This window comes from Lepidochelys kempii, chromosome 4 (genome assembly GCF_965140265.1).
Source record: "Lepidochelys kempii isolate rLepKem1 chromosome 4, rLepKem1.hap2, whole genome shotgun sequence".
NCBI lineage: Eukaryota > Metazoa > Chordata > Testudines > Cheloniidae > Lepidochelys > Lepidochelys kempii.
The window spans coordinates 9,975,797-10,000,000 of NC_133259.1; the positions used below are offsets into that span (position 1 = coordinate 9,975,797).

The following is a 24,204-nucleotide window of genomic DNA, read 5'->3' on the forward strand; positions in this document are numbered from 1 at the left end:
GTAGACCAATACATGTTTTTCACTGCACGACACCAGCTACTGCTATGGTTTAATCATTTCTTGAATACAAGAGACGCACAGAGCGTGTGAGTCGGTGGAAATGCAGCAGTCAGAACTAATTAAAAAAAGGAAGCCTACCATTATTCTTCTACTGGTTTTTAAGGAGACCCTTTGCGTTCATTCCTTTTTCCTATATACTACACACTTTTCAGAACTTTTGTATTAGGAGTATTTGACTTTGCTCAAATTCCAGTTGTTGATAGTGGATATCTAGCATATTGATAGTTACAACTCCAAAAAAGGTTCCAGGATGTTCACGTAGTGTATTTTTACATCCCTGCCGCCTTACAAGTCCCTTTGCTGAGGATGGACTAGTAAACATGCCTATGGCATTCAGTAATATTCTGAATAGAGAGACTGTGTATTCACACTGGCATGCAGAACACATCCAGCAAGCCAGTATCTCAGTAATGATGCGACTCCCAATATTTGGCTTCCATAGGCTGCCAAACCTGTGTGCTGTATGTTTTCACTTGCCATGATGTCTTTACTCCTGCACAATTCAAACCAAACACTGGAGATTCAACTCTTTGAACTATGGTAAGACTGATACCAGGAGTTTATTTGTAAGGCAGTAGTAACGCTTCCAAACTCTACAGACAAAATCTAACTCTGCCTATTTGAGATGCTGCTTACAGCAGACGGTGCAAAATGCTTCAATTATGATCAAGTATAATCTGCTGAGTTCAGTGATCTTGGACACCCTCTGCTGACCAGGGGGCTAGATTTAAGATTAAAACACCGAATCTTAAATTAGGAAATGCCCATACAGAGTAATTAATCATGCAACACTGACGTATGCTTAACGCAGTTTTACGCATGCATGTCATATGAAAGGCAGAATGAAGACAGCCTGAAATCAGAGCTGAGTGATTGTACAGCATCCTGTGAGCTTTCGATGACACAAGATCAAAACTCTCTTCTTCTGTGATCTTGGAGAAAGAGGAAAAACCCCAAGAACTTGAAAAAAGAGTTAAACACTCCTGTGTGACTCTCTCATCAACTCCCACGTGAAAAAGAAGATTACGTTAATTGAATTATTAAAAATCCTTGCACTTTTTCAGTTTACTCTGGGGATTTGACAGAACACTATGCACAATTTCACTGTCTGATCTTACACACTGCAAGGGGGAGAGAAAGAGAAAGAAAGTTATCAAACCATAAAAGTTGTCAGGAGTGCTCTGGGTATGCTAGTCAAAAGATATTTTTATTCTGGGATTTGGGGTTTTTTTGGTTTTTTCTTTTTTTTCAACTGACTAGATTTAGCTCTGGCTTCAGACACTTTCAAAAGAAAAAAAAACCTAGCACACAGACAGCTGGCCATGAAAGCAGACAAATAATGCTTTGGAAAGCAGAAGAAAGTATGTAAATTCCTAGCATTGTTCCACCAGTAAGTCGCAAGTTGTTTTACCTGCAGCATTAGATGAAGATTAGTCACTTTCTGTGCTGACCAACCAGAGTTGTCATCTCCAACTTCAAACCAAGGTTTCATACGCTGAATGTACGAACCTTCTTTAAAGAAATTCTGATTGGAATTATTGTTCTTTAACAAATTTTGTAACAGGAGAAGACAGTCTTCCACTACGATTCCTGAAAAGACAAGAGAAAGTGAAAGATATTCCATCTCCAGAGGTCTAACACCTTTCAGGTACAGCAGAACAGAATGATACTTTCTACCAATTCTTGGAAGCCCAATATTCTAATGGGGACAAATCACAGTTCTTCTATAACTCTCAAATGAAACTTATTTGTTTAGAGAATGTGCACTGCGTGTAATACAAAGGTTTCTCGTGGCAATGAAAATTCAGTCTTTTGGGGGCTTAAAATGGCTTGAAGTATGTATGTGTCATTATTCCAGGAAAAGGCTTCATAGGTCTCCTTTTCTACTGCAACAGTGAAGAAAGATAAAGACAATCCTAAATAACACTAGTGTGATGCCAGTGACCCAACGTAAGGGTTTTATGGTAGTAATTCTTACTGTGTAATCCATAGCTTTATTCAGTGGCTAAGATTCAAACAACATTCTCTCCTCTCGTTCCAAAGTTATTTCTAGTTTAAACTTCTGAAAGGGAGAAGAAATTCTTAGATCTAATCAACAAGATAATCCAGTTTAAATTGTGAACTCTATGGAGCTGGAATAGCATCTCCCTCGACATTACGCACTGCACCGAGGACACTGACAACAAGCAATAATGCCCAAAATCTGTGCAAAGAGAAAAAGGGTATAAATAAAACATTACGCTGGACAACTTGGCCCAAGAACCTGAATGATAGGAGCAGAATGACTGGTGACAACACCCTCCTATTTCTGTACTGGCATGAAACCTGGTTTGCTAATACAGAGGTTTAAAGCTTAATTCCCCCAGTTTGTGAAAACAACAGGCATGGAGCAACGGAGATCAGCTGTTTGACAGCTTTCCCCTGCTAGCCATGCTGTGGACAGTCGTGCTCAGCAACCCAAGCCTCAGGAAGGTCATAGTGAAGATAAACCTGAAGCGGAGAAATAGGAGGGAAGAGAGCGAAGAGCTTAGCGCTTCTGAAAACAAGTGCCCTCTCTGCAATTTGCTCGTTCACTTTTCCTTTCCTCATACCTTTAGAAACATTTCTCATGACATCATGATCTGCTTAACAATACCCTTTGAGTCTAAACGTTTTTGACCCTTTCATCGTAATACTTGCTATCGCTAAGCTGTCTATGAGCAATGGCCTGTCAACTTCCCTCATGCCTCATCCCCAGGTGCTGTTACTGTTTATTATTCCCTGGGTTTCTTAGCATCACAGAGCTTACATGATCAGTGCTACAACATTCTCAATCTCTTTTCATTGTATCTGGTCTAGGACAATACGTTTGAATATGCAGTGTGTTCAGCATTACGTTTTAAGTTGAAGACACAAGGTAAATGGACAGCACCTCTTATGCTAGCTGGCTGGGGTGGCATTTGCCCTTCAACTCCAATGCCACAGACTGTTTAAATCCAGAATGGCCATTTTTAGAATACGGGGTAGGAGGCAGTAGCCTGTTAGTCTGTGTATTTAACAAAGGTATAAAGAATGGTGACTTACACTGCGGTAACCATGGTTCTCCGTGATGTCAGTGTGGATCCAACTGTAAGCATGCATGCCCATGCATCTCATGTATGCAAGGACTGATTGTTGTTAAACAGCTGTGTCTATGGGGGCCACACATGCATCCTTTGCCTCTTCATGCTGCCACGTGGGATTGAAAAACATGGAACAGCTGCAACCTTCCCCCAGTTACCTCACGATTCAAAGTCTGTGGTAGCGGAGGACTCAGGAACGAGCTGATGGAGGGTGGGTTGTGAAATATGCAATCACAGCATATCAAAAAAACCTAGTTCCTGTAGGGGAAGTGACTGCTCAAGCAGTGCCCCCCCAGGCTGGTGGGAATGAGGCGTTTCAGCTGCAGCCATCAAATAATGATGGTAGAACTGCTTTCCAACCTAGTCACTCAATCCAAGACACCGTTCAATAGCGGGTTACACTACATCGCTGCCTTGCAGTTTTCTGAAACTGGCACATTCCCGAGCAGGCAGAGGAGGTTGCTTGCGCTGCACTACAGTGAGCTTTCACGTTCAGTGGAAGAGGTGCACCACTGTGTTACTCACTTCAGTATTCTCTGTCAAGAGCTCTCTGGACCTTTAGAATGGCAATGTGTGACTACAAACATTGGTCCTGTCCATGTAATAAAGGGAAATCTTGTGTAATTTCCTCACCCCCAGTGCCGAGTTGGCTTCAGGAAGATGACAGGTAGGTTGATTGACTAGTTTAGATAACTCTGGGTGACATCTGAGCACCACTGTGTCCCTATGGACTGTCTTATAAGGAGGTTGAGCCATGAAAAGCTTAGTCACCCTCCTGGCTGTCCATTCTTCTGCACATACACGCTCACAGTGGGATGCACGCAGACACATTCCAAGAAGAAATTAAGTGTGCAAATCTCTAATGGAAGGCCTCAAAACAGAACCCAAGAAGATCCTAGAAGCTGAATACTTGCTCATCCCACCACTCTTACTATGATCCTACTCTGTGTACTTGGTCCTTTTACCCATCCACATAGCACGGGTAACACCTGAAAGCCACTGAACGTTCAGTTCAGACCATACCTCCATCGCTGTTCCCTTCATCTGTTACGATATCCAGCAGTCTCTCAAAGGCATTTTCAAAAGCAACTATTTTCTGAATGGCAGCATTGCTTTTTGTCAGCTGCTGTAGTAACAAGACTCCCTTCAGGAAGAAGATAAATATAGTGAATAGACAAAGCTTTACTAGAAGAGGAGCGTTAGCTTTAAAGAAGTGCCCTCCTCAACAGCTATAATACATTAGCAGTGTAAAACCTCCGTGGCAATTACTGGATACAACCATACATAATGCATGTGGCAACTTGCATCAAACCCCACCACTGAGCGTGTGAAGTAGTGTGTTATGCCTCAAACTTAGTTCTAAATGGAAATGTAAAAAACTGCCATAACAAAGAATTAAGACAGGAAGTGGCTATAAAAACTAAAACTATCATATACAGAGCAGCACTCCTCAGTAAAGGGGAGGGGGTGGGGAGGGTGTTTTTTGGCCATCTCTAGATATACTGCCTTCCATAACTACGCTCCTGCATATATGCACGATGCTTTGTGGTTCTACGAGCTACTGATGCAAATACCATCCGGCCCAAAAACTGCATCTGTCCCAGGGACACGCCAACCCATTCCTTCCCGCCCACCCTTTCATGCCTCTCCAGAGCACACAGACTCTGAAGCAGCTGGGCTAAGGGGAGCAGCATTACAGAAACAATGCAATGGAGAGCTTCTAGTTATGAAGAGGATAAACAACTTTAAACGTATGTACAGGCATGATCACACTCCCTTTGTTCTGTACTTACATCATTCCGTATCACCTCCCTAGAATCTGCGAGTAAATCCATGAGCCTCGAGACACCTGAAAAAGCGAACAACCACATGACGTGAATTACCGTAAGGAGTTTAATAAAATCCCATTTTGGAAGTCCCTTCAAGAGTAGTTATGATGCTCTGTTAGAAGTGCCCCTTTGGACTGACATTTCCAGTTTAAGTTAGCCAGTGACCAAACTACTTACCCATGGGACTGACAAGAATTATCTGCTGCACCTGGGGTCCTTGCTGCTTTAACAGCGATGTAAGAAGTTTCACTCCAGGCCAGCGAACATGGAAGTCAAATTCCTGCAGGGATATAGAGAATGACATTAAACAATGAATCCAGGAGCATTTCACACTCTTGCAAGTGACCTACACAGTGACTTTAAAAACAGGACAGCTATACGACTGCATGCCAAATGGCCCAAATGTAGATGGGCATTCATCACTGTGAGCAGGTCCCTTTCCCCCATCTGCTCTGTAACAGTGCACATGCTGTAAAGTAAAATCTCACCCCATCCTGGTTTTTTGCTGAACAGTAACAAAACTACCCACTAGCTTCAGCTCCACGCTTCTCTCCCCAGGGTTCCGCTAACCATTTATAATCCTGTTCTGCTTCCAAAAGGCAGCACTTTCACCTATCCGATTGCGAGAGGTTGCCTTCTTCATTCTGGAAGAGTGATTTCATGCCCATATTCACCAAAGTTTTTCCTAAACTGCCTCATGTTTAATTTGTATGACACCAGAGATACACATCCATGAAGAAACACAGAATCAATGTGTCTTCTGTATTCAAGGTACCACACCACTACTCACCTCTAGAAAGGTCAACAGGAGAGTGACATTTTCTTGCTGTTTAATGAAGATTTCTGTAAACTGCCTTCCCAGATCATCAACCTGTTTTTGTGAATTTTCTTCTGTAATGTTCAAGAAGAATTTTACACACTGTAACATTAAAATAACTGTACAACTTCTTTTAACAGGTTGCAGTAAACACACAGCCCATATAAGGTATTTATGAGTCAAGGTTCAAAGAATCTTTATTGCCATATTAAATAATAAATGTATCTTGTTTTCACACTAATCACTGCTGGAATCTGTGTGCCACAAACAATATTTACATTGGTTTAAACATGAGAGAGACTCTGAGTGTTTTCTATCCCAAAGTCAGAACAGTAAATGAGGAGCTAATTCATTTTAATAATGGAAAACCATAAATTCACTCAGTAGAAGTCTGATTCAGCTTTCATTGAAGATGATGGTGTCTTGTCATTGACTTTAATGGGAATCAGATCAGGTCCCAGATAAATACTTCATAAAATCTAGACTATTTTTAACTGCACAGTTTACAAGAAATTCTATTTTCACCAGTCACGTCTGCTCAGAGCCACATTTCTTATCTACATGACCACACACTCAAAATGCAAGCAAGCTTCCAAGTGATCAAACAGCTCTTACAGAGCAGAGAACACCTGCCTTTTCAAATGAAGGACAGGAAGCAGCCTTGGGGATTCAGTGTTTGCATGCAGTCAAAGTGAAGTGTACAGCTGAACAAGTGTGCCACAAAGATCATTCAATACCTTCTCCAAAGACAAAGTAGATTTACTGCTGCCTCCTTCGAGGCTTTTAGTTTAGGAGTAAAACCGTCTAAAGTTGCATGTTCAAGTACTTATTTACTCTTGAAAAAGGTGGGTTTTTTTGGTTCAGTGACAAAAAAAACTGAAGACACACCAAAAAAGGGATATTAATTTTAAGATGTCTTGATGGCAAAATAACCACTCAGATCTTGATTTGGACTAATTTCATAAAGGCAATTCACTGTCTAGACATTGGACTAGAATTATTTAAGTTCTACACAAGTAGTTCAGTCTTATATATGTTATTTGTTCATGTTGGACAGAATGGAGAAGTAACAATGATGGCACCAAGAGTGTTGAAACAGCAGGCCAGGTATCATGAATATTGTTGCATCCTGTGTCTATTTTCCCATACTGGGCAATGCCAATCATCATCCAGGCATGATGGAAAAGCAACAACTAAGTTTAGATAAGACTTTGGATAATCATGGGATATTAAATATAAGAATCAGTCACGAAGCGATGTGAGTCTGTGGTACAACCGTCTTTCAGCTAACGGAGGTTGTAGGGAGAATCCCATTTAGTTAGATTCTGATATGGTTCAATCCAATTCCAGTCAGTAGCAGCAGAAGTTTGTTACAATACAATGATGTCTGATGACCTAAGTGAAATGAGGTTGTCTCCATACAGTCTAAGGACAGGGGCCTGCCTCACAGAAACATCGAAATAAACTTCCTTGTTGCTCGCCTAAGATACAGAAGAACCGAATGTGCATGAACTAAACTTGTCACAATTACAGTGGCTTCCTGCACATCAAGCACAATGAGGGAATTTGGCACTAGTAATATGCACCATATTTTTCAATGCTGTATAATTACTAAATGGGAAAAAAAAACTAACTAGTCAAAGACATTAGATCTCATGATAATCTACCGAGTTAAACTGGATTCAGCTAATCCTTGACATGCTATTAGAAAAACAATCCTGCCAAACGTATGCTAACCTTCACGATACTCCCTCCTTCCTGCTCTGTGTAATGGTTCCACATGTACTGTGCAGCTCATATCACATTCACCCTGTGGAAAGCCCCACTGCAGACTACAGTCAGCTGGACTCTATAAAGATCACCTTCAGAAACAAGACCTGTAATTTTCTATAGCAAGACTATCTTAATGAAACAGCCAACAATTAGCAGTATCTAATCTAGGAATACCAGTGGTCCTCCCTTTTATTAGATTTTAGAAGTAAGTGCTGTTTTGTATCTGATGCTGAATGAATACATTCTGCACGTACTCATTGATAGGCAACCCCAGGCTAATTCCGATATCACAGACTCTTAAAAATATATTGAATGGAAGTGTAGTTTCCTAAGTTGCATTCACTCTACTTGTCCCAAAAAAAGGTACAATGGGAAGAGAGTTGCCAGGGGAGAAATCATTGTGTTAGTCTTCCTACATCCTGTGAGAAAAACTTAACACTTCTCCAACCCTGATATAGTAACTGAACTTGACTCAAAGTTACATAATATGATCTACTAAGAAACCAATTTCAATAACTGAAAAGAATTTATCGCCTCCTGTGTGCGTATCCAATGTAGTAATTAGAAAAGTTACCTTTGGCGTTAATGGTTGCTAGACTGCATCATCCACATAAAAACCAAAGAAATAAGCAATTAAGTGTTTCACTGCAATGATCAGTTCCCCATCTAGCTTCAGCTACCTCCCTTCCCACAGGCCACGTATCACCACTTTGATCCCAAACAATTAACAGGAACCCTTGAGCTAAGAGAACAGGTGTTGGTTACGTGTTTTGGTACATAACATCTGGCTTGACACAGCTTTCATAAAGAGATCAAAAGCAGGTCTCTGTTATTTTGTACTGGTGTGTAACTGTAGCATGGTGTCAGACTGCTAATGGTGACTGCAGAGTGACTTACATTCTCAGAAATATTTCTAACAGACGTGAATGGGCGATTCAGGTTAGTGATCTTTCCATGCTCAGGTGCGTGTAAGTTACAGAACTGAAGTCTGCACATTGTGGGCACGCATTGGTTTATTTTGTTTATGGTAAGAGTTAAGACTTGTTTTTCCATTATGTCCCAGGTGACAGATGAGGGTGAGAAACAGAACTGCTGAATGGAGGGTAGTTAAGGTGACGACTACCCTAGCTGCTCATTTCATTACTTTTTACAGACTCTGGTGGTGAACAATGCTTTCGAACAACCTTAAACAGAGTCTGAGCTAGAAATTGCCCCCCGTAGTCTCAGCATATCAACCCTCAGCTACTCACCTGCACAGCTATCAATGCTGCCTAGCTATTAGCCCCGTTACGTCACCACAGACATCCACTGTCTCCCTTCCACCCACACCTCCCCATCTACCACCAGCCCCACAGAGATCTTCCTATTCATAGACCCATTCCCCAATACCAGCTCTCCTCCTACACCTTATGTTTATCCTCCAGTGTACAGTTCCCGCTCCCCTATTCCCTACCCCACCCCCCTGAATCATGACGTACTCCCTCCAGTGCCCCCATACATCTCTATTTTAAACACCAATATATATCAATGCTAAGAGTACAACATGGTAAAACCGGGTGCATGTTAGGGTGCAGGTGGAGGAAATGTGAGAGAGTAGGGGCATGGGGGTGATGAAGGGGAATTCAGGCTGTGCATGAGGTGGATGAAGGAGACACCCCACTTAGAGAAGTGGCACTCTGCTAAACAAGTGATTTATAGCAAAGCTCCTTTACCTACTGCTTCTTCCACCCTCTCCCAGATTTTGCGTGTAAACCCAATCTCCTCCAATCCCCACATTCCTGCATCCCCTTTGGTTTCCCATGAAGGTGTCTCATGGTTCATCAAGCAACCAAGGGACGAGCTAGCAGGTGGGTGATCAGGTCTAGAGGCTGGGGTGGATGGAGAAACAGCAATATTTTAGTTGGGCAGACTGGAATGTATGCAAAGGACCGGGGGGGGGGGCGGGAGGGGAGAGGAGGGTCATTGGCAAGAGAGCCTAGTGTCCACTTGAAGGGCTCGTCTGCTCAATGAAGCCGCAACACTTAGGGAACCTTTCAAGCACCAATCTCAGCGCAGTCAAAAGCGGCTGACAGCTCTTGACACCCCCCCCTCACCATGTAATAACCTCGCGACCCCCTGAAGGGTCCCAACCCCCCAGTTTGAAAACCCCTGTCCTAGACTACCATATGCAAGGGCCAAACACCAGAAAAATCTTAAGAGCATTTAATGGTAAAGGAAATATGGAAAAGGAAAATCAGAAAAATTAAACTGAAAGTTAGAATGGAAGGGAAAGCTGAAGAGAGCATGACGAAAAAGAAAGAGGTAATACATCCAAAGGATACTACTTCAACTTTGATTTCCCACACACTGGTCAATTACATTATTGCAAATGCTCTAGACTGGCTATTGTTATGTGACGTCATACTTAAATTCTGCGAGTGGAGGGGAAGAGGGATCTGTGTTTATGAAGATTAGTTTTAGATGTTTCAGTAACAAATACTGCTTTTCAAACAACCAGTCTTAGTTGATTTGTTAAAACACGCTAAACGCATCCCAAGTCCTCCTTTTCTTTTTGCGGATACAGACTAACACGGCTGCCACTCTGAAACCGGAGATTAACAGATGAGGAACAAACAAGTGCGTAAGTGGGCAACTAGATCCAGGAAAGAAAAGTAGTAAGAATATGGCATTATCGTGTATTACTTAAAAGGGACACTGTGAAGGCTGGAAGGTTCAAAGCTTGACTATTGTTCTGTATGACAGTTTCTCTTAAATCCTTTAATGCTTCTTCTAGACACAAGAATTCTGTGTGTCCATACTTGCTCACCAAAATCTTGTGCTGAGCCCTGGTATCCACTTTCATTAAATAGTTAACAGAGAAGTATTTAGACTGTTGGAATGTCAATAAACCCACTCAGAATCATGGGACAGACTAACGTGTCCACAAACTGATAAGTACCTGAGCATAATGGGAAACACACACATTTCAGGTACAAAAACAAATTTAAGAAATTGAGTTTTAAATTTGAGAGAAGAAAGATTAAGAATTTAGTAAGGATTATAAAAATGTCTTACAGTGTCCTTTTTAACAGTGAAGAGAGCAAAGGTGAAAAATAACTGTGATTAGCAACTATGACTAGTAAAAGCAGCATGCTATATAAATTGAGGTTTTTACCTTCCAGATCATCTGTAAAGGTAGACAAAAGGAGGGGAAAAAAAGAAGAGAAAGGTTCACAAGTAAAACAGTGGTCCACGTAAGACGGCAGAATTAATAATGGCTTTCAAAGGCAGCCATCTTGAAATTCTGCCACCATTATTACTTTAATTGTCACGGAAGTGGCAGAACAAGACAACCCTGTACTCCCGCAGTACTTCTGATCACGCACGTAATACGAGGCCAGTAATTTTTGTTTTGAACGGCCGTTTGAGCATAATGTTCTTATGTCAGAGCCTCCCTCCTTTGGGGGGTATTCTATCAAGGCCAGTGCCAAAAAACTCCCTGCACCAGTGCTGCCTATTTGTTCAGAAACCCCAAGTTACAGCTCTAGATTTTACTAGCGATGCCCGTGCCTTCGATAAAGGAGACTGCACGAGACGAGGCAGCTGAATGAACTTGCGGGAACAGGAATAAGAAAGAGAGGGAAACAATAAGGTGGGAATTTGAAGCAAGATTCCCATACATCGTATTAGTTTCTTTGAGCATTTCAGGCCGCAAGTCTCATTCAGCAATGCAAGGGAAGGCACAACAATTCTAGAAAAGCGTGCATGCACGTTTCCATTTCTGCCCATATCTTGACATTACATTATGTTCTGTGTCAACCTACACACCTACCAGCAGGACCTCTCTTCTGGGATACATTGCTCAAACTTTCAGAGAACTTGTGTAAGGAACCGTTCTACCCCAAGACCCAGTATCAGCTTTTCAAGTACACAACTGAAAAAAATATCCAGCCGCACAGCAGCAGTGCTACACAGAATTGAAATCAACAACCAGGTGGTAAGTGTCCTCTGGTTACTTGCAATGCTCTTGAGCTGTACGAGGGACGCAATATATGAGGAAACCAGGGATATTTAGCATACCATGAATTTTGGAAAATGCATTTATATCTAAGTTTCTCATTTTCCTAAGTCTACTCCGTTGCATATGTTATGTCCATGCTCTGACCCGGCCTTCAGACCTTCTTTTGCTGGTTCGGGGTGATGCGTTTTCTTTAAAACCCCAAACGCCAATAAAGTGGTTTGGTGTGCTGGACACTTATTTTTAAAACCAACAGTGAGTATGGATGTGGGTCTATTGGTTAGAGCGTTTAAACTAAGAAGCTAGCCAAGGACTAGTTTTCTAATGGAAGCAGAAGCCGCTACTTGTGCAATTGCAAAAGGCCGTAACCAAACAAAGGAGAAACGCTGTCTCCTGGAAAAAAGTCAATTCAAATTGTGTTTTGCAGCAGCAAAATCGTAGTTTGTTTTACTACACAGCCCACTCTGGTTTTACTTGTTACATTAAACTGCAGCCTGCCTTTCTGGCAGAGGTAGCTGCCTACTTGATTGCAGCCAGGAAGTCCAGACCCAATCTCTCCATTCCTCAGTTGCCACAGACTGGTTACTAGAGCGCTGCAGAAGTCTTACTGACTGAGGCTCAGCCTCGGGCATGCGGAGAAGTGCAGGCCCTATGTGCCTGGCCAACACGAGCCAGGCCTGCCCAGCTCCTGTCTGACAGCTCGTTGCTGCTGTACCCAAGGCCCCTCACTCTGCCCAACAGCCTGAAAACTTGAGATTTTTGCTCACCTGGATAGCTGTTTTACCCCATTCTGTGCAGCAGGAATTTCCCCAGCTCTTACTGGTTAACAGTAAAAGGGAGCAAATTCCAATATACAGTCTTTAACGTGAAGTACCCTTTTCCCCAAAACCGAATTATGATTTACAGGAGATTCTCTAACGATTTTATTTTTATATTAGGCTATTTAAGGAACATTTTTAGCAGTAATCATTTTGCAAGAGTGTCAATTTTATCTACACTTCAAGAAAAAGCCTTCAAAGACCTCCAATGATCAATCAAATAGTCTCGTTCTAAATTTGCCTAGATGTGATTTTATCATTTAACAATGAACTGGGAACCTACGCCAGGATGTCTAAGCTTCCTATTTAATCCCTTGGTTACCATTTTCTTCTTATAAGCTGTTATAACAACGAGCAGCTAAAAACATCAAGTTTCAAGACCAAAATGTATTATGCCTCTGGTCAGATGTGGAAATACTAGTGTAGGAGGGGAAGAGGTGTTTGTTGGGTTGTATTATTATTATTTCCAGCCTAAATTGACAGTCATTGCATGGCTGGCAATGAAAATATTCTCACACTCATGCACAGCCACCTTTGGCTTTCAAGGAATCCATATTTTCTAAGGAACAGTCATTGGTAAGTGAGTAAAAAGGAAGCCTATCGTTTAATCGGGGCCACTCATCTCAGTTTTAGCTTTAAGTACCAGATATTGACTAATCTGCAAACACAATTTAAATCTAGTGTCAGATAACCCTTCTGTGGAGCATTCTTGTATTTTAGTATGAAACTACAGAGAAAATCCCCACTGAAACAGATACTTATTCCAAATACATACTTACAGAAAGAAATGGGTTAAAGGATTTCATATTACTACAACGCAAGTTACTGCTGACCAATGTTCCTTGCATTCAGACAAATGATTGTAGCGGTACTATCATAAGAAAGGACCCATTAAAGGAACAGTGTTTCGTAAACTGCATACCATTACATTTTTATCATTTGAATGTAAATCATTGTAGAGTAAACATCAAAGCTGCATTTAACTTCAGGAAGTGACGACAATTGTTACTCCCGCAGGCTTACCTTGTTCTTCCTCTTCTAGATCATTCGATACTATATTGCAGAGAGTGTCCAAAGCATAGCCAATTATTTCGGAATCTGAACTGTGAACAGAAGTAACACTTTTCTTTAATGACTTATTTCTACTTTTTTTTTGCTTTATATTATTTCCTTCCTAGTGCAGACAGACATATTAGCAGTGACAACTGTAGTAAATGAAAACGCTATGCTGTCACAGGAATTTTTACATTTGAACACTTTACAGATGTGGAACTGTGTAATCATGGTAGAGTTCAAAATCTTCTTCCCTACTTTCATTCCCCTTAGGTGTAATCACTTCAGAGCCAGTACAAAAATGCTCAGCAACGTAACTACCACCATGCTTTTCATTTCAGAAGCCATTCCATCTCTTCTGAGTATCTCCAAAAACCTCATTTCAAGATCAACTATACAAGTTGATCAGCATGAACTACCATTTGTTTGGTTTTTTTTCCAAGTTGCATTTGATGCAGTGATGTTTGCTAATCACAGCAATTGCACGGAACCTGGATCACATATCTAGATTAATTCCTTTAGCAAATCAGTTAACAAAGACATCTCTTAAGAAATCAAGGTATTTCATGGAGATTTCACAATCTTAAGAGTTTTGCACTTTAAGATTTTGTACTTAATTCTGTAAACAAATTTAGATTTAAAATAAAGGGACATCTTTCCAAGGTCGTAGATAATACAACACAAAGTTCTAGAAGCAGAAGTAATTTCACCAGGAACTCCGCTAGCCAGACAGTTGGACTCTTTCCCCCACTTCAAAGTTGTGAGACGCTAACCCTCAGCCCTCTCCAAAAACCCCATCAAACATCTGTCACTTTTGCAGCGTGCCTTGAAAAGCACCAAGTTCAGGCTATTTCAGACCTAAGTGGGGAGCAGTTCCAGAGTCTCAGAACAGTCACATGGAACTTCCTGCCAACATCCTCTTTTGTAAGGGTGATCCAGCTTGAGTGCCCCCGCTGACCACTGCTGCGGCAGTATGGCACAGAGTAAGAGGCAATCCCTCCACTAAGACAGTCTCAGGCCATTTAGGGCTTTACCCATCAAAACCAACACCTTGAACTCTACTGGGGGATCAATAGGCAACCAGTACAGATCCCAGAGCAATGGTGTCACATGCTACCAGCAAGATGTCCTCCTCAATAAGCTTCAGTCTCTGAATGGTTTTATTAAGGTGTATTATTATTATTAAGGTGTTTTATGAAGGTATTAAGGTGTATTGCAATGGTCTAATCTTGAGGAAACAAAATAATGGATAACAGTAGCCAGGGACGCATAAGAAAGGAAAGGCAGCAACCTTCTAACCAGACACAGATGGGAAAAAGATCACAGAGTTACTGCTGTAACAGAACTGCCAAACAGTAGCAACAGGGTTTAAAATAACCCCACTATTTATGGACCAAGTAATTAATGTTGGACATACTCTTCAGTTGCTTCCCCCAACCCACCATTACCACCTAAGTCTTGTCTGGATTGATCCTAGGCAGCTTGCTTTCATCCATGCCCTAATCTCAGCTAGACATTGGCTGAGGTGTTAAACTGCACGGTCCAAGTCAAACAACATAGACACACAGTTGGGTGTCAGCAGCTTACTGAAAACACTGCCTTTCCATGCTCTTTGCTAACCCTTAAAATGGCTCCCCTCCACAGACTGGAGAGGAGGGGTGACCGAATGGCACTCTGTAGTACCCCACACTTCAGAGTTCTTCAGGAAGAGGAGCAAATTTAAACTATCTACTTAAGTAAAACTAAAGGCATTTTAAAAATCAAGTTTTCTTTTCACCATTTACGGTTTACATTCTGTACTGCATTCAGCTTCCAGAGTAAAAACAGAATAGCCACTTCTGTTATATTTACAGCCAGTTCCCAGTCAGTTCCATTTTCCGATTCTCAGATCTGAACGCTCACGTGTGGATTGCAAATCAAGCAAAAGAGCTTTAACTTAAATGGCAATAGCATTCTATTGGTATAAAATGGAAACACATACGGATATTGTTTTTTGTAAAAGCCTGGTTTTACAGATCATAAGTGCTGACCTTACAGTGTTGCTGAGCTTTAGGACAGCAGAACTTTTGATCATGTGTAGCCGCAGCATTAGCTCAAGAAACCAATTTTCTGTAGAAAAAAATTAAGTGTTTGTATTGCAATCAGTCAGGGAATTGAGCATGAGAGAAGCCACAGAAAGTAATATGTTGAAACTATGGCTTTGTCTACACTAGCACTTTTGTGGAAAAATCTTTTGTTGGTCAAGGGTGTGAAAATAGGGTGAACAGACAGAAAGTGTGAAAAATCGGGACAGGAGGTGGGGGTAATAGGCGCCTATATAAGAAAAAGCACCAAATATCGGGATTGTCCCTATAAAATCGGGACATCTGGTCACCCTATGTGAAAAAAACTACACCCCTGACCGACATAAGTTTCACCAACAAAAGCACTGGTGTGGACAGCACTATGTTGGCAAGAGAGGATCTCCTGCCAACATAGCTAATGCTGGTCATTGGGGGTGGTTTAATTATGCCAGCAGGAGAGCTCTCTCCTGCCAGCAAAGAGCAGCTACTTGGGAGACCTTGTAGTGATTGGTACAGCTGTGCCACTGTAAGGTCCGTAGTTTAGACACAGCCTATGAAGAGACCATGGGAAGAGTGGAACAATATGTTTACTTGAAACACAGAAGAGGAACATTTCTGGGCTGGGATAAAGAAGTCTAGAAGTTGGAAGAAGCAACTCAAATCAGAGAAAAGAGGAAGATCGTACTTGGATGGGAGAAGTGCAGAAGAAATGTAACTCGTCCAGTAACACGTGACGATACAAACCAAGATGGTTTATTTTTCTACTTGGATCAACATATGAATCTGCATATGCCACTCACATAGCACTGTCTAGGTGGGAATAAAGTCAAGTATCAAAGTGTGCTCAAGCGGAAAGATGCCTATGCACTACACATGGTCACCTAGTTTAAAAATCACTATTTCCATCAACATGAATAAAGTTTCACACACGTAAACAAAGAGTAGCATGCTGGAAGCTTAAATGTTCTCTCTTTTTGCTCAAAGGCTATCTATCTGACTGGCAGGAGACATATTTCTTAGCATGCAGGGGTAATATCAACATGCTATTCTGTTAAGTTACACCACAAAGACTTTGTCAACAAAAGTGACTCTCACACTAGACCAGTGGTTCTCAACCTATTTACCATTGCTGACCACATATGCGGCCCACAACGTTTTATGTGGGCCGCATCCAATACTACCTGTATGTCCCTGAGGATGTCACATGGACCGCAGCGGTCTGCTGATTGGGCTGCAGGTTGAGCACCACTGAACTAGACATTAATAATGAGCTCACAATTTCAGAAGTTAACACCGGAGGCTAATCATTCCTGTCAAACTAAAGTTGCTTCAGTTGCTCTTAAGCAGTTATAAGACATCCCAGAGTGACAACAGAAAGCCACTTCAATAATCCTAGAGATGGTAGAAATTGGTGAGAACATTCCCATGTGCAGGTTCATGAAAATAATTTAGCAAAAGACACCTTTCCCGGACCAAAGCACAGATTTAGAACTATGAACCTTTACCTTTCGGTCACTAAGCTCTTATTCTCAGTTTTATAGGGAGAAATTTACTCTCAGCTGGCCACCCTCTCCTCCAGCCAGGGGCTTCCCTAATCTTTATTGAGCCTTCCTTCTTGCTTGTCCCTCCCACACCATCCCTTCCAAGGGCAAGCCAATCCCCATAGCATTTTTTATTCCCTGAGGCCTGCGATCCAAGGCCCTTCGCTAAAAGCCAGCAAGTTACTCCCCATTTTGCTACTCTGTCCTACCCCATACAAGTAACATTCCTGCCTAACATTCCTGTGTCCCCACGCTTATGTTAAGTCAGAGAAAGAACACAGACAGGGTTACTACCAAGGCACAAGCCCAAGACAAGTCTAGATCAGTGTGATGGTGCAAGACAAGTGACAAGCACGATGTCTGCACGACTCCAACTTCCAGCAACCCGAGCAGCGAAGAAAAGTTAGCTTTGAAAGCCGAGTCCCAGATCTGTGAACCAACCTAAGGATTAATTTAAGTGCAACACTCCTCTACACTTAACATATTCTCTATTTTCCTCTGTATGTAACTGTCTCGACTCAGAGCTGGCTGCTGGACATCTGGGCTGCAGTAACCTGCGTACCAATCGTTCCTACCCTACAGGTCAGACAATATTCAGATACCTGTGGTGGTTGCTCTTTCCCTCTGGGAACTTGTGACCAGTGGATTTCAGTGACCAGGGGAGCCTTCTTAAAACAAGTCTATTTCAGAATTTACCTGCCTTTCAGTTGTTTTCCTCCCCTACTTGGGTAGCAGAGAGCAACAGGGGAAGTGTACGTGGGCAACATAGCAGATGTAAATTAAGAGAGCTGGACCCCCCAAAGTGAATGCCCCCCTTCCAGACTGAGTAGCAGTCACAGGCTAGCCCTTTGCTCCTACTCTGTCTGTCCTTTGGCCATATGGGAGGGTTCCCAGGGGAGAAATGCCTGCTTACTTCTTGTCTCTGGTATTTCACTGCAGCCATACCAGAAGGGTCAGCGGGGTCTCTAGCTCACCAGTGCTTGTTTTCTAGCCCTGTACAATACGTTTCCAAGGGGAAGCTGCCAACCCTTGGTGCCAATATCAGGCTATTGACCTGCCGTGGCATTCAATTCCCTCTTTTTCTTGGTTTTGATGTGAGAAGATGCTCTCCTGCCCACCACCCTCCTTACTTCCACCTGGGAGTCCAAGGTCCTCGTGCGGGCAATGTACAAGTTGGACACCCTTGTGATTATTTCTTACTCTAGCTGTGTGTGGAGATTCAGGTGGGTAGGAGAGTACATTATTATATGCTTCCAAAGTGGAAGGGAAAGAGCAGCACATGATGGTGATGCCACGGTAGTGGATGAAAATACAAAGAGGAAGTTACTACACACAGTGCTGTCAAATGCTATAAGTAGATCAACTGGCGAGGCAGCTGTATATAAATAATCTATGTTCTTCCTTCTGACATGGGGACAATTTCAGATGAATATCATTTTTCCCTTGACAGCAGCACTTTCAACACCAGTAAGCTGTAGTTATTCTAGTACTCCAAAGCCTTAACCTGTCAAAATGAACGCTGTTCCATATAAAAAACATTGTACCAACCCTCCAAATTATGTACACCAGTAAATAAGACTGACTGATTCCATATTTAGTCCTCCTAATTACAAATTGTTAAATAATATCTTATCCTCCTTTTGCCCTAACACATTTGTTAATATTTATATACTTGATTCTTTAGTCTATTAATATCATGACTTCTGATTTGTTAGTCATCCAGACAGGACTAATTTTACATATTTTAAAATTAGCAAGTTTCTGCTGTATTTACACACACTTCTGTACCGCCATTATTACCTTATCGCTATTATAATTTGCCATCCCTAAAGTTCTTTGTTTCCTACTTCCTTATCTTATGTACATGTTTGTAAGCAGGTCCTGTAAGCAAAGTTTAATCCGTCAGGAGAATTACTAATAAAATTTAGCATTCTGTTCACATTAATTACAGGTCTGGTTTAGTTTTATTAAACACTATTTCAGGATGTAGTTTGAGAAAACTGCCACTGAGTTCATTTTCAGAAGTTAAAATGTGCTTACCGGTCTGTCTGGAGAACATTGATAAGATGTTCCATAGCCTGGAACCCCACCTCCAGGCGATATTTCTGTCCAGAAAATAAAACATTAAGAGTAGTATTAAAAATGAAATTAGTAATATTATGCAAACTGCAGACAACACTTTTAAATGGAATGCCACAAAAGGCACTGTATACGTTCATGGCACTATAGAAAAAATACAACACATACCTTTGATAATGATTTGAGAGCACGTACGGCATCCCTTCGATCATCCAATAAAGTAGATGAAGCTACGCGGTCACAGAGTTTCTGAATCTAGAACAAACAACATATAGTTGCATCAAGAGAGATCCAGTAATTCTATAGCAAATTCAAGATCCTCCATAGCCAGCAGCTCAGAAAACTAGCATGAAACAACTGACTATTTTCCTATTTCTTTTGTTCGGGTGGTAAATTAATTTACTGCAGAACAGAACACTTGGAAAACAGAATATAATGATTGAGATATAAAAATCTAGAATGAGACAAGAGTGAACTCAAAGTTCACCAAGGACCAAAGTAAGAACCAGTAGAGATTCCTAATAGAACATTTAATTTTAGAAATTCTGCTGAACATGCCAGTTCTTTCTATCCCACTTCACTTTTTAGAGAGAACAGCTTGTTTAACTGGATCTTCACATACAGATGAACAGTGAAATGACTAACTCCCACCCACAGTGACCAGCATTCAGCCTTCCCTAAAGCCACACTCTGCACACAGGGAGCTTTCTGATGTTCTGGATCTCAGCGCGTGCACCCAGAGAAGTAGCCACAAGGTGATCTTTAGTTACAGAACACAGGAAGCTCTCGCTGGACTGTTGGCCTTGTCTGAGCAGTGACTTTTTGCACCAGTGCAGACACAGTGTACAGAGCAAGGATTTTCACTACTGCAATGGTAATAGTGTAGGCACACTTGTACAAAAAACAACAAGCGTAACCAACACAACTCTTGCTGTGAAGTAAAGTTACACCTACTGTATAAACACACTGGAGAGCTTGACTCTCCTTCAGTTAGACCTCTTGACTGACTCATGCAACTCTAGAGAAAGCCTCTTTGGTTACTTAACTCACGAAGGAGCAGGATAACGGTAACCTCATCCCGCCCCAGTGACATTATTGTCGGTACCTTTTCCTTAGTATCTAAAAAGTGTCCTCCTTTTCAATCAGACACTATATTATTTTATCTGGAAATTAAGCTTTTTCCAGTTACATATGAACTAACCCTACCTTCACAGGACTTGTGCATCCCATAGGACTCTAAAGTTACTTGACCAAACTATATACAGCTTTAATATAAAAAGAACAAGATTTATTGCGGTAGTGTTATCTTCATACAGAGCCAGAATGCATGTACCTGGCCACGCAGCCACAGAACCCTTGTAAGCAGTACTGGCTACAAGGGAGTACACATATACTTGACCCTCACGCCCTGCAGTCTATCCTATAGCCACCCTTAATTCCCCCATCTAAACCATCTCTCAGTTCCTCTGTCTCTCTCCAGGAGCGAGAGGATTTAAGCTACACAGAAAAGGGAAGATCAGCAGGGCTTTGTGGAGAACAAGCATTACTCTGGTTCGTTAGTTTGCTTCACAGAGCCCCACTTTGACATTCCTCAGTAAGCGGGCTGAGGAACATCCCTAGCTGGATACTGATGGAAGCACTACTTCCCCAGAATCCAAGTCTCATCTCAATGCAATAGCCAGAAAATAGCCGTACATTGATTATACAGATCACTGATAAGCACACGTGTGAAATATATGCATCTAAAGCTGCCACTCTTGGCTGACCAGGTTCTTACACATTCAGAGACAGACTTTTTGACTAGAGGAGGTTGAGTATGAAGCCCTTTTCAGAGTCACGGCAGACCAACATAGCAGCCATGTAAACCTCAAATGCACAAAGGACACCTTTGTAGTTGTTGAAAGTTAAGCAACATTTACAGTAAAGAACAAGATACCAGATCAAAACTTGTGCGCTAGATGAATCTCTGGAATGTAAACTGAATGTATACATCTCTAATCTAAGTTAGTAAGGAATCAACTTCAGTAAAATCAACAAAAGGTATTTCTAAACTGTATGAAGATGTCCGAACAGGGGTGTCAAACCTATACTGGTTCAAATCTGTGATTAGACAAAGCCTCCCTTAAGTGAGCTTTTCAAACCCTCTTGACATATAAATGCAGCAAAAAAGGACACAAGTCTGATGGGCTGCTTGGTTTTATTTAAACACATCCTTTGGAAGCCACTGTTAAGAAACATGATTTTTCTCTTCAGAAACTTGCTCAGTGTCTGAGATTTGAAACTAACAAGGTCTGTCTATGGAGAGTTTACATGAGAAGAAAAGTTGTCAAGTGTGGGGTTTGGGGGTTTTATTTATTTATTTATTTATTTTTGAGTTAGAGGGGAACTGAAAAACATCAATTGCCCAGATTAGAATAAAACTTTTCATGTGAAAAAGCCTCTGTTTTCCCCATCAAGAGCATCTACACAACATTTGTCTTGATATAAAAATGTACTTCAGCATTCCCCCACCCCAAACTCTGATTTTGGGTTCAGTAAAGGAGAATTGAAATTCATTCTGAAATAATGGCAACCTCGCAGTCATTTTGGAGTTCTTGCACTGAGTCTTGAAAAAAGGCAGACTTCAAACATCAAAATGTACCCATGTTTCAAATTGTGGCACAGTAATTTATTTGGTCTGAGGCAGGAAGCTGGCAGATTTCTAGGAGTACCCATTTAAGGCAATTTCAAAAGCCATTTTCAACAGTATCTGGGAAAAATAAATCTACCGAGCCTATTAGCTTCTTCACGGTTGAAGTTAGAAGGGAGCTGGGAGTCAGCCTTATAATGAACTCTGGTTACAGCGTCAAGTATGGAGCTACCATCTATTCTCCACGGTGGTTCTTGCCACCAAATCACGTATGTCCAATTGCAGTTGTTACACTGGCGGAAATAATTCAATCAGCAAATCTTGTAGGCTGCCAGGAGGAGTGATCATTTCAGTGGCAGTCCTGACACTGCTTGTTGACCAAAAGGCAAGGGTTCCGATTTGGACTGTGCTAGTAACTTGCACACAAAATCCTGTATTGATTCCAGGACAAATGTTTCCATGCATAGAAAAACTGGAATATCCCAGAGCACTCACCACATCTTGTATACGAACCACCTCATTGACGAATTCTTTTTGTGCCAGTTGGGCCCAGCCTCTTTTTGTGTTGTTGCTATCAATTGTAGCACAGCATTCACACAGCCACCTTCCATTAGGTTTTGTACAACAAGCCGGATTAATTTCTAAGCCAGTTTCAGTTACTAGGCGCACAGTGGGATAGTGTTGTACGTAAGTATCATCTAAAGAAGTTCCCACGCTGTTGGCATAGTACACTTTGACTGGCCAATCTTGTAATTTTAACTGTAACAAGCTTTGCTTGATGATTTCAATGAATTACATCAGGGTCACCAGTGTTGTTAGACGTTCGGCTGCATGTGTTCTCTCTGTGTGCTGCCCCAGCTCTGTGCAGACAGCCAGCACGGCAGACCTTGAGCGAACCACCCAATGACCACAAGATCTGTTAAGATACGAAAGCACCAGGCCAGGTTTATTGTCAAAGTATGGCAGATCTACGAGGACACGAAGCCATGTTTGTCCGTGACAATGGATGCAGCTCGGTGAATGGCAGGACTTTCCATTCCCTCCCTCAGCTGGACCAAGACTCTCTCAGCAATATCTCTTTGTACCGTGATACAAACAGGTTACATACTGCCCCTCTGACATAGTTAGTTACTGCCCCCGACGTAGCTAGTTATCACCCATCTCCTTGTACATGTTGGTTCGATTAAAACATCTCTATTCACCACATTGTCATCCTGACCTTATCTTTTAGGAGGGGTCAGGATGTTCCTGTTATCCATGGGGAATGTTTCTGTACCATCTTCGATATCGTGATGTTCTGGTACCACTCTTCTGGAATGTGTTTGCGTGAGTACTCGGTGCCCTGAGCACGGCTTCAGAATGTGCGTTTCTGCAATACCAGCCCTGTTCTTGCCAGATTCTGTGAACTCGCAAACAGGCAGAGCCTGACTTGTGCTAACTTTGCTTTATATTGGCAAAGCTTGCCCACTACTTTAGCTCAGGCCTCATACCAGGCCTTTAATACAAAGACTTCTATCTCAGGCTCTCTTCCTACTACAGCAGAAATTTAGAGTTAGGCTTGTTTATAAATCTTGCCTAGATATCCTGTATAGGGTTATGATTTTGTCACGGAGGTCACAAAAGTCACGAAATCCGTGATTTCCAGAGACCTCCGGGACTTGAGCCCCCACCGCCTGGGAGCTCTAGGGTCGCCCGCCGCCCATGGGAACTGCGGGGGCCCGAACTCCCAGCCACAGAGGGAGGCAGGGATGCCCCACATGCAGTTCCCAGCTGGGGCGGAGGCAAGGGCGCCCAGAGCTCAGGCGCCCATGGGCACCCTGCAGTTCGGAGTCCCGAGCTTGGAGCTGCTGCTGGCGGTGGGGGGATCCTGCACCTCTGAGCCAGACCCTCCTGGGTGATGTGGGGAGCCTGCAGCTCCCCAATTTGTCATGCATATTTTTAGTAAAAGTCACAGGCAATAAATAAAAATTCACAGAAGCCTGTGACCTCTCTGTGACTTTTACTAAAAATATGCATGACAGAAACTTAGCCTTAATCATGTATACTATAAACAGATCTCAAGGAAAAAAAATGAGCAATTTCTTTAGGTGAAGTATTACTCTGTGAAACCCACCAGGAAATGGCAAGGAGGAGTACAAACACGAGGCACAAAACGGAGATAAATTTTAAATTGTGTAAAGGAAAAACCTCAAAATCACACACTGTAAATAAGTTTTCAAACAGATATCAGCTGTTACAAATGTCAGATATTAGAAGAAGTTATTTCTCCCCAAAAATCAACAGCCTAACTGGTATCAAAGTTTGTACAATCTTCATTTTTTCCATATTCTGGTTTTAAAGGAAAGGGCACTGTTTTACTCACCATATAATACAGTACACAGTCTTTCATGCAAGGATCTCAAGTCACTTTGCAGACATAAATTAAGCCTTGCCATCTGTAATAT

At 41.9% G+C, this 24,204-nt stretch overlaps 1 protein-coding gene across 5 annotated transcripts in view; it reads right to left on the bottom strand.

Annotated features, from left to right (window-relative positions):
• USO1 (USO1 vesicle transport factor) overlaps positions 1-24,204 on the bottom strand; it is a 63,831-nt gene that overhangs the window by 36,548 nt on the left and 3,079 nt on the right. For 2 of the 5 annotated variants that reach the window (XM_073340341.1, XM_073340340.1), the window contains exons 2-9: positions 19,300-19,386; positions 19,093-19,157; positions 13,419-13,498; positions 5,781-5,881; positions 5,168-5,270; positions 4,955-5,010; positions 4,185-4,305; positions 1,472-1,650 (exon numbers count right to left, since the gene is read on the bottom strand). In XM_073340341.1, the coding sequence (XP_073196442.1) occupies positions 1,472-1,650; positions 4,185-4,305; positions 4,955-5,010; positions 5,168-5,270; positions 5,781-5,881; positions 13,419-13,498; positions 19,093-19,157; positions 19,300-19,386 (792 nt within the window). Of the gene's footprint in view, positions 1-1,471; positions 1,651-4,184; positions 4,306-4,954; positions 5,011-5,167; positions 5,271-5,780; positions 5,882-13,418; positions 13,499-19,092; positions 19,158-19,299; positions 19,387-22,255; positions 22,677-24,204 lie in introns of all 5 variants that reach the window. The other 3 variants (XM_073340342.1, XM_073340345.1, XM_073340344.1) reach the window with 3 other exon arrangements.